This window comes from Lipophrys pholis, assembly GCF_963383615.2.
Source record: "Lipophrys pholis genome assembly, chromosome: 16".
In the NCBI taxonomy this organism is placed as follows: domain Eukaryota; kingdom Metazoa; phylum Chordata; class Actinopteri; order Blenniiformes; family Blenniidae; genus Lipophrys; species Lipophrys pholis.
This window is the reverse complement of record NC_137634.1, coordinates 10,952,979-10,967,940: the sequence shown is the minus strand read 5'-3', so window position 1 is coordinate 10,967,940 and position 14,962 is coordinate 10,952,979. Positions and strand designations below refer to the sequence as shown.

Below are 14,962 nucleotides of genomic sequence, written 5' to 3'. Positions count from 1 at the left end.
TAGTCATAGTTTTACATAAGGAATTAAAACGTTTGCAACCCATTGCAATGTTAAAGTTTAAACAGGCAGCCTCCAAACTTTTGGCAACTGAGATCATGTAAAAAGTAGTGAGCAGATGAGGTGTCATTTATACTGTCCATGAGCTTCTGACAGCTCCACCAAACACTGGCTTGTCACAGGTTCTTACTTCAGCATCTTTATTTAAATTATTTGAATTTATCTTCAGTAGATTGCGTACATACTGGAACTCTGAACGAGTCAGTCTAGGCTAAGTAAGGAACCCGAATGCCTCATTACAATAATAATAATAGGATGAGGGCTTGGAGGGCCGAAGGTCACAAGGCCAAAAGAGACAAAGACACACGTACACACACACACTCACACACACACACACGTACACACACACACTCACACACACACACACTCACACACACACACACACACACACACACGCACACGCACACGCACACGCACACGCACACAGAGAGAGTTATATAAACATAGTGAAGACAGCACAAGGAGGGTCAAAATGCATTAACATAGATTAAATAGGCATAACCCATTAAATGTATTGGTGACATGATCTAATCAACAAAACGCACTAAATAACCACAGAGACACGTGATAAAAAAAAAAAAATTCATTGGCTTTTGGCCGACTTAAAACAACTCCAAAGTTGACAAACAGACACCTTTTGTGTTTTAATGAAGACGTGTGTTCCTGAGTATGTCTCAACCCAGGAGGTCGCGGTCTTGATTATTCCCATAGATTAAGCTTTCTTCAAGTCCTTGACAGGCTGAGCTGTGGATGTCCTGATGACTTTCCCCCCTGTGGTCCAGGGACAAATGCATGGCTGCCAAGCGTCTTCTTACCACACTGACCACAACAGAAGCTCTCAAAAAATCCACGCAGGTACAGAAAATAACGAAAAACAACCTAGTATTTCATCGTGAGCGAGTCTACTCAGATCTATTAATGTTAATATCAGGATTAACGAAAATTACGCACCGTGACGACATCATAACCCGCGGGGTGTGATTGGCGGAGAGCGGCGTGACGTCGGGCCTCCACCACGCAGTTCTCGCGCTGTCTCGCGGTGTACTCCGTTACATAAATCCCCGCCGCGGCTTCTCAGTCGTCCATTTCGTCGGTGCAGGCCGTCAACTTTAGAGGACAGAGGGGGTATCTACTGGTCACCTGAAAGGCATCAAGAACACCAAGCAACATGAATGAAACAGCTGTCTCTTTCGCTAAGGACTTCTTGGCCGGCGGAATCTCCGCCGCCATCTCCAAAACAGCCGTCGCCCCAATTGAAAGAGTGAAGCTTCTCCTTCAGGTAAGAATCTTCCGGTGGGCGCTGCGCGTTAGCCGGCTTAGCTGGGTGTCTTCTTCCCATTGAACGCCAGCATTTACTGCTGCGGTGACACAGCCACGGGCCCGCAGTGCCGCACATCTCCATAGAACACGCGGCTGCGGTAGATTTAGTGGCGGATTGAGTTCAGCGGTCTGAGGTCATGAGTGCGACGGGAATGACCTACAGGAGCCCGGCTGCTAGCGCTAGCTCCGCACGGTAACCTTAGCCGGGCCGGCTAACAAAGGACAAACGCTACTAAGTGCCTTTGGTACACTTTGTACAAACACACACCAGCATCTTAACTTCACTGACTGCTTGGATATTTCTCCAGCACTCGACGCAGGACCGTTTGCACCTAATAGTCTTGCGGTATTTCGTGACGCAGGCGGCCCGTGGAGCTGATCTGCACTAACGTGATGCGGGCTGGTTGAGCAGAGGCCCGGCGGCAGTCCTCCACAGCCGGGTCGACTAGTTTTACATCCTCTTCGCTTCTTCCCTGCACAACCACTTTGTCTGCGTCTGGATAGCAGATTATTACACACTTTACTCTAACTTTGCACGTCCTATTATGACCAATCGATCGCAGATTCATCGCCGGTTAAATCAAAGCCATTGCAGTCGATTGCTGCTAATGACTGATAAGTGTCACCGCCTCTGAGAATGATGGTTTTTCAGTGATTTTTAGTTTTTTTTTTTTTTACAACTTAAACACTCAAGGTCACAACAAGGGGACCTTGTGATTGAACCATGTGACCACCACTTCATTAGCTTCTTAATTACAACTGTCCTCTCTCCTCTTCATTGTTTCAGGTCCAGCATGCCAGTAAGCAGATCACCGCCGATATGCAGTACAAAGGTATCATGGACTGCGTCGTCCGTATCCCCAAGGAACAGGGATTCCTTTCCTTCTGGAGAGGTAACCTTGCCAATGTCATCAGATACTTCCCAACCCAGGCCCTCAACTTCGCCTTCAAGGACAAGTACAAGAAGGTCTTCCTTGATGGCGTCGACAAGCGCACCCAGTTCTGGCGGTACTTCGCCGGTAACCTGGCCTCCGGTGGTGCCGCTGGAGCCACCTCCCTCTGTTTCGTGTACCCCCTCGACTTCGCCCGTACCCGTCTGGCTGCTGATGTGGGAAAGGCTGGTGCCGGAAGAGAGTTCAACGGCCTGGGTGACTGCCTGGTGAAGATCTTCAGGTCCGACGGTCTGAAAGGCCTGTACCAGGGCTTCAATGTGTCTGTGCAGGGCATCATCATCTACAGGGCTGCATACTTTGGCATCTATGACACAGCTAAAGGTGTGTTGAATTTACAGATCTTGACATTTCAGTCATGGCAACCTCTTCTGGGTCTTAAACATTTTCACCTTCTGTGTTTGCAGGTATGCTTCCAGACCCCAAGAACACCCACATATTAGTGAGCTGGATGATTGCGCAGTCTGTGACCGCCGTGGCTGGTTTGACCTCGTACCCCTTCGATACTGTCCGTAGACGTATGATGATGCAGTCTGGACGTAAAGGAGGTCAGTCCTGTTTCCAATATTCCATGTCTGTGTAAATCAGCAGAATCCTCTGACAGATCCGATTTTATTTAACTTGATTGTTTTTTCCTGTCATCTCCAGCTGACATCATGTACAGCGGGACCATTGACTGCTGGCGCAAGATTTCACGTGATGAGGGTGGCAAGGCTTTCTTCAAGGGAGCCTGGTCCAACGTGCTCAGAGGCATGGGCGGCGCCTTCGTGCTGGTGTTGTACGATGAGCTGAAAAAAGTCATGTAATTCATATTGTCACATCACTGTCCAATTTGGCTAAATGTAATAACTTTCCATTTCTATGGACTCTGCATTCTGCCTTATTTATGGGAACAAACTAGTGTCTCACCAATAGCTGTGGGCGGTGGCTGTATGTTGTTCATCTTTGATTTTAAACGTTCCACACCCTCTTTACCAATGTCATTCCTGTAAAGCAATCCGATACCTCCTCCTGTCATTCACTAGGTTTGTATGGTCCCAACTTGAATAAATCTATTCTGGGGAACAAACTTAAACACTTGATGTCAACTGTCTCCTCCACTGTCATAGCACAAGTCGAATGCCCACTGGATAATGAAATGCACGAAGTGGATTACACCTCAACTGCTATATTTACTCGCGCTTATCTCTCCCTGAGCCTTCCAAGTTTGACCGTGGTCACTTTGAGGATTGTAGTGTTGGAGTACTCAAGCATTAGCTCCTTTTTCTTTTTTTTAAAGAGGAAATGTGCCATTCAAAAAAGCTGTACATCTTCGGTTTGCTGGTTCTAAACAGAAATTTTCATTATACTTTCAACAGGTCATAGATGTTAATTATACTATAGTTCAACTCGTAACTTTTCTAAAATCTTAATATCCTGAAGAGGTTGGTTAATATTTCATGTGTAGATGGTTCACACATATAGTAATTGGTTGTGAAATCTTCTGGACTAATGTGAGGTGACGGGTATTAGTGAGCAGTAACTCGTCCGAATGAATTCTTGCTTGATTAATAGACATCCGGGGTTGAGGAAACTTGTCTAAGCAGAACTGAAAAACAGTATTTCGAAATACTTCTGTTATTTCAGAAGTCAAAGACACTTGGTATGTGTGACGTCGTTTCCCAGGAAATCTGATGACGTCCACACGGAAGTGGAAGTCAGCTGGTTTTGATTCCTCAGCTGTACGTTAAAGTACCAACAGGGGGCGCCAGAGTCACGCAGTGAGTGAACATGATTTATCATCTTGTGACAGGAGAAGAAATGGCAGCAGGTCTCAGGAGAAAACTGCATCACACACATACACCTGCAGTGTGTAGATCAGCCCCCCCCCCCCCTACACACACACACACAGCCTTCATAAGCACTTTACACACACGGTAGATGTGTTTTCATCCAGAAATAACACCAGGCTTCACAACAAATTGACAAAACATAGGAGCTGTGCTTGTGTAGTAAAAATAACCACTGTGTCCATGAAGCGGCTAATAAAGTGGAGTTTATGTAATCTGTGTATTACATAAATTTACCTCAAACACATGGATGTGTGTGTGTGCGTGTGTTTCACATGAGAATGATACATGATTCACGATCTGCCTTCCAGAACCATTAGCTTTTGTATTAAAAGTAAAATAAGTAATAAAAAAATGTAATATACTCGTGTGACGAGTGTGGGTTCAACCTTAATATGTTATTGGCAGTTGGAAAAAAAATGAAGGTAATCAAAGTAATATAACTCCTCTTACTCTGAATTCACAATTTCATTAAAATTGGCTGTGGATGAAAATAAATTTGACTAAAAAGTTCCGACGACGAATATATTGAATCACATTTCTATTTGATTTAGTTTTGAATTGATTGAAATCTCTTTTATTTTCTTTAATATCGGTGTCATTCAGAGTCCTGGTTTGCAAGAGCGTGATCAAATTTGCACAGGCAGAGGAAATATTAATCAAAGTAAAGTGTGTCTCCTTTCTATTTTCCTCCCTATTGACGGGAGTTTTAATGATTTCTTTTCGTGAGCGGATCAACAATTCAAAAACCAACGGCACTACAGCAGGTCCTAATCGTAATCTGCTTATCAATAAAATATGATATTGATGTTGTCCTGTTGACGGTTTATCAACAAGGTTGTCAGGTTAAAATGATGTGTTGTGTTTGTGCTGTACAGTGTGACAGCTGAAAGTGTCGCCTCGCCACCGGACAGACCCTTTGCGTGTGTGTGTGTGTGTGTGTGTGTGTGTGTGTGTGTGTGTGTGTGTGTGTGTGTGTGTGTGTGTGTGTGTGTGTGTGTGTGTGTGTGTGTGTGTGTGTGTGTGTGTGTGTCCTCCCACAGTTCCAACTCTTATGAGTCAAGTGGACTCCACACTGGAGCTGCATGGAGGCGTGAAGTGAAGTTCGACGGTTTATTAATCATTGTTAGATTGTTCAGGGTGTTTCCTGCCTCACGGGCTCATGTGCAACTGCACACACACACACCCACACACACACACCCACACGCACGCACACACACACCCACAGGCTCAATTTAACCCGCATCTGTTGCTTTATTCGAACATAGGTGCCACAAGGAGCCCAACATGAATTCGTCTGTGAGGTTTTGGTGAATTGGCAGGATGTCAGCTTTGCAGCGTTTGGCACAGACAGTGGAGACGGATCACGTGCAGAAGCCTTCCCCACGTGAACTTTAACCTTTTGCCGAATCCCGCACACACCACAGGCTGCTTTTAGTCATGTGAAAAACAAAAAAGGTGAAGGAAGTGCGGAGAGGAAGGGCGCCGAAAGAAATCAACAGCAAGACTTTCTGTGAAGTACAGGAAAGTACTAGTTTTTATTCCTTCATAATCAAACTTCACAAACAGCTTGAACTTGTACAATACCTCAGAGAGTGAAAATTACAAAAAAAGTGCTGGTAACATTTACAAAAATCATCCTTACTTAGCAACAATCAGTTTATTCTTCCACACTTTTTTTAGTCTTTTGTATTAAGGCTTAATACTTCTGTATAAAGTATATGCAAGATAAGTCTTCACAGTTTTTCGAAAAAAGTCACAATATTATGTAACATAATGAAGCTTTTACGGCTATTTTCTTTATAATAACAAATACACATCACTGGTAAATATATGTGAAATACAGGGCTTATTGTAAAATGGCAAGTAATGATACTGTTTGCTGAGATAAATTGATTCCACACACTGGTATCGGAAAGTTTTGACATACCGTTGCTATAACTGAAGGAGGAGGAAAAGAAAATGATAAGCATAAACACTTGGGAGATCGCCTCCAAACTTTGGCACATCCCATGAAACAATTTCACAAAATATGAGATTTATTTGTCGAAATCATACATATGGAAGAATAGCTAAACTGGCATAAAGTGAAAACATGCTGTGTAGTAAGGTGCTAAATCAGAGATATTACATTGCCAGCCTTTTTTTTTTTTTTTTTTCTCCTTTTTTCTTTTTAAAATCCCCACATGGACTGACATGAATAAGGTGCATTTGTAAGACTCAAAGCATGTAGGCTTCTTTTTTTCCTCTTTCTCAGATGTCAACAAAATATGCAATAAATACAAGTTTTCAAAAACAACCTAAATTAATTTGACCAATAGTCTTGAGGCGACCTCGTATACTCATGCATTCCCATGGTTTTAGAAAAAAAAAAAAAAAATAGGATTTTCTTTTCTGCAGTTGTGAGACTCTAACTGTGGCATGTGAAAGTAAAAGCTGTATTGTATTCATGGTATGTGTCATTTGATTTTGTTTGTGGGGTTTTTTTTTTTTTGTTTGTTTTGTTTTTTTGTAGTTTTTATTTTATTTTACTGATGAAATTGTGAAAAAGTCGATGAGTAAGGAGATGGAATTGGAAAACTAAATGCAAAAACTAAGCCAAGATATATTCACAAGATCCTCTAAGCTGCACTGGTTTACAGGTCAACAGATGAGAGCTCTAGCCCTAGACTTACCAATTTCACCCTCATGCATACTGTACGGTTAAAGTGACGCAACAAGCTTGCTTAAATAGTCTACATCACGAAAGCAATTTGGTTTTAGTGCAAACACAATTGGCTGGCTTCAGCTTCTCAATAATAACAAGCTCACCAAGGAGATTACAAGAAGGCACATACTTATGCTTCCTCTAACACGCAACATATTTAGACAAACCGCAACATCTTTCAACAACACCACAAAGCGGTGAAAACAGGAAAGCTACTACATCCAGATAAAATGGTGAAGTCTGTTTTGTGGAAAATTTACACGTATCCATCAAACAGAATATAATGACATTAAAGGTCGATCGTCATCGTGAATGATTGGAAAAAGGATGAAGTATGGTACATTTTGGTGGACACAGATTCCCTACGCGAGTAGCCAATGGCGTTTTTGTATGACTAAAGGTGCATTTGGAATATATTTACTCCCCCCCCCCCCCCCCTAAGATGTATTTGATTTTCATTTCAGTTTAAAGCATGGTGGTTCTTTTTTTTTTTTTTCTTTGTTACATCCCGGGAAAAGAAACGCACCCAAAGTGAGCGCTTTCGCAGAGATCTGATGTTTCGAAGGAAATGTGTGCACGGTGGAGGACAGCTGGGTTTCTCTTTTTGGCATCAGTGTGTTTTTATCTTTGTTGGTGTGGGCTGTGTGATGAAGATGACCGACATCGACTCGTGGTAAATGAAGCCTTTCCCTCATAACATCCCCGTCTCTCACTTCAGATCTGTAAGAGCTGCTTGATTTGTCCAAAACAATCACAGGAGGAAACAACAGTTTTAATGCCCCTCAAATCTGGACACTAATATTCGGGACAGTGCTGGGTTTCAATAGTAATAATTACAAAAAAACAAAACGACAACCCTGCTACAAAGAACAATATGTGGATGTCATGTGCATCTTTAAAAAAAGGCGACTGATTCTGTACCTCGGAGACAAATTAAAAGCATTTTTCCACCACGGGGGACAACCGTCCGATACTATAGTTCAAACATGTGTTGAGTGACTTATATTGCTTTTTGATAGAAGAAGACCAAAATCAGTCTAGTGCAAATCTCTTTTCTGGTTTGAGAAGTGGAGTTTGGTGTGATGAGACACAACGGTCATATTAAGCTCTGCCATAGAAAGAACATACCGGGTGATTTTATTATTTTTTTTTGAATAGCTGTGGTTTAAAAGTGGTATCCCTTTATGATTCGAATGAGCGTTGACGAGAGCACTCCTTCCAAAATAAAATCCACCACCACGCAATGCCAGGCAACAATTTGGAAGAAAGCCCCTAATCGATATTCCCTACTGCACATGACCCATCGGCGGCACGAAGGCCTTGCTCCAACTTCTCACGACCCTTGTTTGGCCACGTCTGCGTAACCCCCCCACCCCACCAACCCCACCCCCACCTCCCTACCCCACCCCACCGGGAGGACGCGCTTCGTCTGTCAGCTCACATCTGTGCTAGCGGGTGTCGTCTGTGCGGTTATGTCTGTCAAATATATCTCTCAACTTGGAAATGTTGGAAAACTCACTCCAGTCCAGTGTTTGACAAATCATATTATAAAAATGTCCTTGCACATACATTAAAAAAAAAAAAAAAAAAAAAAATCTTTTATCCCCTATTTCAAAACAGCAGTCAATACATTTCAAACAAGCTTGTTTCATAACATTAATAATAATAATAATAATAATAATAATAATAGCAGTAATAATAATAATTATAATAATAATCGTAATAAAATACAAACCAACTTGGAGCATAAATTATCAAAAACAAACTGAGAACACTTTACTGCAGCATATATTTCAGGGTTTGCTTAGTTGTGATGTTAACTACCTTTACTACAACAGCTCCACTTCTGCCAGGACTATATAAGAGAAGTATTTTGTAGGGACATAATAAAATATCAAGCTAACATAGGCAACAACAACCCCCCCCCCCCCCCCCCCCCCCCCCCCCCACCCAACACCCCCCCCCACCCAAAAAAAAAAAAAAAAGGAGAAACCAAAAGCCTAACAAAATATACACATATTTATATAAGCACATCTCATAGTTCAACTCAAGTGCATGTTTACAAAAGCGTCTACATACATGATATGGCAGCAAAAAGCCTGATGATGAAGAAGAAGGAGGAAATCAAAGAAAACAACCTAAGCTGATTTTTTATGAGGGAGCATGTGATTTCAGATTTTAATGTCTTCAGCCTGAATTACATCAATTCAGTTTCCTATTTGAATACACAGGATGAGAAATATACAGCAGATTCACCAGGAATTAAACCTAACAGCGATCAAATATTTGCCAAATGTCGGGGAAAAAATGTTCTGCTGGATCAAATGGTGTTTAGTTATTACAAAAATATACTGTCTTGTAATGACTTTGATAAATATTTGGACCACATTACATCCATCTTAAGAGTTTGGTTCGACTTTTTCTTTTTTCTTTTGCCGCGTGCTGATGGCTGGCTCTGATGCTGTCTTTGTTTAATCGTTTCATGTTTGTTCACAGACCACCAGCACCTTTTTCCCAGATTTAACATGACTGAAAGTTGTGATTTCCTTTTTTTTTCTGTGAGTGTTTCCTGGCAATTTTTTCGTTTCGTTTTTCTTTTTTGGTTTCATAAACGACTTACAAATATGTGCAAACTTAACATCTTGGTCCATCTCAAGTATGAATGGCTGAATGTCTGATTAGTATTTTTTTTTTTTTCTTTTTTTTTTTTTTTTTTGGGACAGTCTTCAAATCTCAGACAGTGCCTTGTGTGTGAAGAAAGAAATGGCAGTAACACAAAAAGAAGATCAAACTGTTTCCATATAATCTGAAGTGAAGGTTAAAAAGTGTACACTGATTTGCTAAAACGTGAGTATAGAAGACATAACCAATGATTACAGAGTGTGATGTTTTGCCAGAGGAACAATGCAACATTTACAATCTTACACATGTTCAAACATGCCAAAGTTTACATCACAGCTACTGTGTCAGGATCATTTTTATGTTCTGTTGCATTTCTTTATATATATATAGATATATAAAAAAAAAAATAAAAAAAAAAAAATCTATTTTGGTCTACAATAGGCAAATTAACACAACCACAAAACTATAAACAACAGATCAAGTGACCACACATCTCCACAAGCACCCTGCCATGAAACCAACCCCCCCCCCCCCCCCCCCCCCCAAAAAAAAAATAAAAATAAAACTGTAGCGATCCAGCCCACCGGAGGAGCTCATCACACTTTAAACAAACAACCAAAAAAAACCCAAAAAACGTGACTTTCTCCTTAAAACTTAAATTGTCCCAACCTTTCTTTGGTTTGTCAAAACAAACATTGTCTAATACAGCTTTTTTTTTTTTTTTTTTTTCTTTTTTAACTTCTAAGGATTGACATGGCCCCTGTTTGAAAAGTTACCACCAGCAGCCTGTTTTTGTGTTACAGTGCTAAAAATCTGCAGAGTGACGGCAGAGGACAACGCTGGCTGAGACTGTGGCCGACATCATGGCGACAAAGAGCCTCCACTTTTCTTTTTGCTGCTTTGTGTGTGTGTGTGTGTGTGTGTGCGCGCGCGTGTGTGTGTGTGTGTGTTTTCTTTTTAAATTTGCATCTCTGCACTATAAAAGGGTGACCTACACACACATGCACACACACACACACGCACATACATACACGTACACGCACACACACACAAACACACACACACACAGCGGGCGAGTGAGAGTCAGAGTGATAGCATAGTGCATGTTGTCTATAAAACCAGTCCACACAAGCATAAAAGCTGTGCTGAGAGCTTATGAGGTTTGTGATCTCATGGCATGATTCGAATAAACAGCGAGATGAGATTTATTTAATTTCAAAAAAAAAAAAGAAAGAAAAAAAGGAAGGGATTTATCTGAAGGAAATTTAAATTTTGCTTTACTTCAACCTGATCTGCAGTGTTTGCTCAGCCATGATCAAATATGCAACAATGAAGCACTGGATATTGTTCTTAATATTAGTTTAGTTAAGCGTGGAAAATGAATGCCAGACGTGGAGTTGGAATGTGCTGGACTTAATAACAGGAATGCATGTTTTTAGTTGCGCTGTTGCACACTTTCAAATGTCTCATTAGGCTGAACTAAGCCCAAAAGACTACAGTGAGTGAGCGAGAGCACAAAGAGGTTCGCTGTTTAGTCTCCAGAGGCTCCAGCACGCCTGAGTCCCCTCAGCGCCCAGATAAAGGAAGAAAAAAAACAAAAAAAAAAAAACACGTTCTGCTGTCGAGGGACGTTCAAAAATATAGCTTGTGCTCGGTGAAAAACCAAAGTACTCCCATGCAGGATGGGGCCGCGAAGACGGGACCGACTGCACGCTTCATTCGGACTGATGGAAGTGAGAAGCCTGACGATGACGTTTTATTTGACTTAAAACTCCCATCAGGAGTAGAGTAATAACTGCATGCTCGGAGGAAAGCGTCATAGTAAACATAATGTGGATGACGAGTAGCTTAGTATAGCTGTGTCTCACTTTAAACTCTGAACGGCTGCTTCACTGTATGTCTGCAAAGCCCCAAAAAATCAAAAACACAATGTTGATGTTTGACAGTAAAGTCTGAACAGATGCTGTTTGGCAGTATGTCGTAGTGCGACGGTTGGATGACAGGGACTTAGCGATATCATATTGCCTATATTTTTCCATGCTTCACTTTAACAATAAATGTCTATGAAAGTAAATAAGTGTGTATTTGTTTGATCATAGCTGTTTTCTCCTATTTACTTGAAAACTATGTATTACGGAGGATTTAAAGATACAAACAATCACTTGCATTCATGTGCTGTTGTGAGATTTGAAGTAGTTTCTCATATAAAGAGCATTTTTTTTTTCTTTCTTCCTGCTTAGTTCTCACTTCTAATTAAACAATAGTGGTGTCACTTGAACGCCGCCCCCCTTCTACCCCCCCCCCCCCCCCCCCCCCCCCCTTCTTAAATTTGGCACAGTAACTAGGCTGGAGAAGGTTAGAGAAAAAACTGTGGTAATTAGTCCACAGGGGACTAAATAATAAGCCATCCCAAAACCTTTTATCTCGCAGCCACTCAGTCCTGAAAGTTGATTTATGGTTTTTTAACTCCACCAGATTTTCTTTCAGATTTGTCTTCATGCTGTTCATCCAGCCAGTTAACGACCGTCATGCACGGGAGCAGTGTTCATCCACAGCCAAAACTTTCAATTTGCATTGTCGTTTCCAAGTTGTGGTCATACAATTCAGCCAGTTTAAGAATCTTTTTTTCCTCTTTTTGGTTTTCTTCACGTTGCTCTTTGCGTGCCCTTTACAATACTAAGCTGTACTTAAACAACAAGGCTATCGGATAAGATAAAACTTTAATGACCGCTGTAGGGAAACTGGGCATTGGCCTGCCATCAAGGTCAAAAGCACAAGCACACAGTGCACTTTGAACTCTACTAAAATCAACTCCTGCGTCCACACCACCGCAAAACTTTCACTCATTTGAAGAAAGTGTTGGTGGAGGCAAAGTCTGCCACACTTTAGATGTTGAGATAATATGAAAAATACCAGAGAGGCTCACTGATATCCAAAGGATACGCTTGGATTTTCAGTCGTGGTGGCAGGCAGGCAGTTGTGCGTAAACTTCACCTTTTGCAGCTGCTGTGTGGCTCCCCCTGCTGTCAGCCACATGCCACTGCCCTTTCTCCCAATGACGTACAGTACCTTACAGTATATGGCTTTTTTTGTAAATGGGGGAAAAAACAACAACCTGAAACCTTAAAAAAAAAAAAAAAAAAAAAGTGTTATCAGTGGTAGGGAGAGCAACGTGAAGGAATAATATTTCATAGCTAAATTTCACCTATTATATGCATTTGTACTCTTCATTCAGACACTAAAATGTGATTGAATTCGATATCTTTGAATCCTCCAAACCGTACAGATGTAGGATAAAAATAAAACTAGCAGATGTAGCTTTAACTGTATATGAATAGAACATTTCTGGTATTTTAAAGGGTTCTCTTATGATGTACTCACAATCACCGGGTATTAGCAGTAATAGTATAAATAGTATATTTGTAATAGTCCATTGTGTATATACTGTATTTGTGCAATGTAGGAGAGAAAAACTATGAATATTCTGTATAGTTGCTGTATGTACTGATAGGCACTTGATAGGCATATTCCCTATATCCCACAAGGTATTGTATACTCTAGCTGCAAGTAGGATTTTATCAAACTATCTGAAAATGTATTCTTTATCTGCGTGGAGATGGTGATATTTAAAATATATATAGCATATTTGTAAGAAGTTATCTATTTCACTCTTATGTGTACCGTAGAAGGACAGAAATGCAGTTAAGTATCACGTGAACGGTGTCATGAGATTTCTGTAATCTACTTTGTGACTTTGTTCATGCTTGAATAAAGAAAAAAAAAAAGAAGAAAAAAAAAGAAAGAAAAACCTCTGACCTAAAATGTGTGGAGAGACAGACTGAAAGATGAACAGAAAGACAGACACATGCTTATCAGGAGAAAATTAACCTGTTCCTTACTCAACATGACCCTCACCATTACTATCATCCATTTCCTTTTTTTTTTTCATCTCAATGAAGAAGCATATATGCATATATAGTACACTATGAAAATTAACTGACTACCCTTTATCCAGCCGCGTGAAGCTATGTATGTATGTATGTATGTATAAACAACACCACTATGACCACCAGGAAAAAGCAGGAGGAATTCTGAAATCAAGAAGTATAACAATGAATCAAACTTACTGCAAGAAGGACAACAATGTACTGTAGACCCTGTGTCTCTACACTAAGATAAACAAAACATAAACAGGAATATATTTGAAACACAATACAAACAGCTGCAGGCTCAAGGCTATTATCTACTTTTCAATATGTTTTGTTCTGGAAAATATGCGTACACTTTGCAAACATAAAGTCTAGACTAACAACTAGAAGAAGCACGATTGAGATAAGGACTTATTTTCTGGGTAATGTTGAGACTTTTCAACAATTTTTAACTGACTCTCTGCAACACTGAGAAAAGAGAATTAAGCACCACCACATGTAGTTGAAGCAGTATAAGGAATATATAACTATGGACAGTGAAGAGCATGTGATGCTGATGCAACAGGGAGAGGCGAGAAAAAGCCTGGGTTATGCTATAGCATGTTATGACACACTGGAGAGAAGGTTCCTTCCCCTTCCGGGCCCGGTCTGCTATCAAACACCCTATGATACAAGAAGTTAACCGACGATGGGACGAGTTATTAGCCCTCATCCAGATAACGTTGAGATTGGCTACTTTTGTTATTCCAAAAAAAGTGATAGAGAAACAATTGATAGTGTAATTCCGAAAACAAATAGATCAAAAAACCAACACCGAGCTACTTAACCTACTATTTAGACCAATGATACCACAAAGCTGGTTGTACTCATCTAGCTACAGTCAATAGTGCATTTGATATATGTGTTCACACAAAGTATGTAAAATTTAGGTGCCATGAAGGAATGCTAGATTACTGAATACACACATCACACGGAAACAATTCAATTAAATGTCTCTGCCTTTTGCTGTTAAAGAAGTGATGATGTTAGTTTGGCAGTGTTTCAACTTGGTACTGAACAGACAACGAACACCAACATCATGAGCTGTGTGCCATACATGTGGCAATACTGTTGGAAAGAGATCTCGGCAGTTGCTTACATATTCTATTTAGTGCATTGTCTGTTAAGGCATGAGATTACCCTCCACGTGCTGTGTAGAGACAAATATAGCACTAGCATGCAGCAATATTGCCATCCTGGCAACAACAGCTACAAACAGGAACCATACACTTTCGGCTTTATATGCACACCATAAGAGACAGGCCCAATCAAATGTTAAATAATGTGCTACTTTTACTGAGGACCGCTTTTTTTTTTTTTCCAGCACATTTCTCCTGCGAAGGGTCAATAGTTTCTTTTCGCTTGTATCCAGCTGGAGAGAAACTAGAGCGTTGACTCTCTCCGGGTCTCGCATGCCCATCACTTGACTCCACCTGAAACCGACTCCGCAGTGATCTGGAATCTAGTAGCAATTATATGAAATTTAGCATCGACAATGCTTGACATAAG

General features: G+C 40.8%; 1 protein-coding gene across 1 annotated transcript; it reads left to right on the top strand.

Annotated features, from left to right (window-relative positions):
- The first annotated feature begins 689 nt into the window (after window positions 1–689).
- Window positions 690–4,965, top strand: LOC308122094 (ADP/ATP translocase 2). Its single transcript, XM_080483729.1, has 4 exons — window positions 690–1,336; window positions 2,165–2,651; window positions 2,735–2,875; window positions 2,976–4,965. Exons 1-4 carry the CDS (start codon window positions 1,226–1,228, stop codon window positions 3,131–3,133), a joined length of 897 nt encoding a protein of 298 aa, XP_080339855.1. The 5' UTR covers window positions 690–1,225; the 3' UTR covers window positions 3,134–4,965.
- The last annotated feature ends 9,997 nt before the right edge of the window (window positions 4,966–14,962 follow it).

Bases quoted from the DNA above. Each gene is read 5' to 3' on its own strand.
- LOC308122094 (XM_080483729.1), top strand. From the start codon at position 1,226: ATGAATGAAACAGCTGTCTCTTTCGCTAAGGACTTCTTGGCCGGCGGA. The intron at 1,337-2,164 runs GTAAGAATCTTC...TCATTGTTTCAG, and splicing joins GAGTGAAGCTTCTCCTTCAG to GTCCAGCATGCCAGTAAGCA. The intron at 2,652-2,734 runs GTGTGTTGAATT...CTGTGTTTGCAG, and splicing joins CATCTATGACACAGCTAAAG to GTATGCTTCCAGACCCCAAG.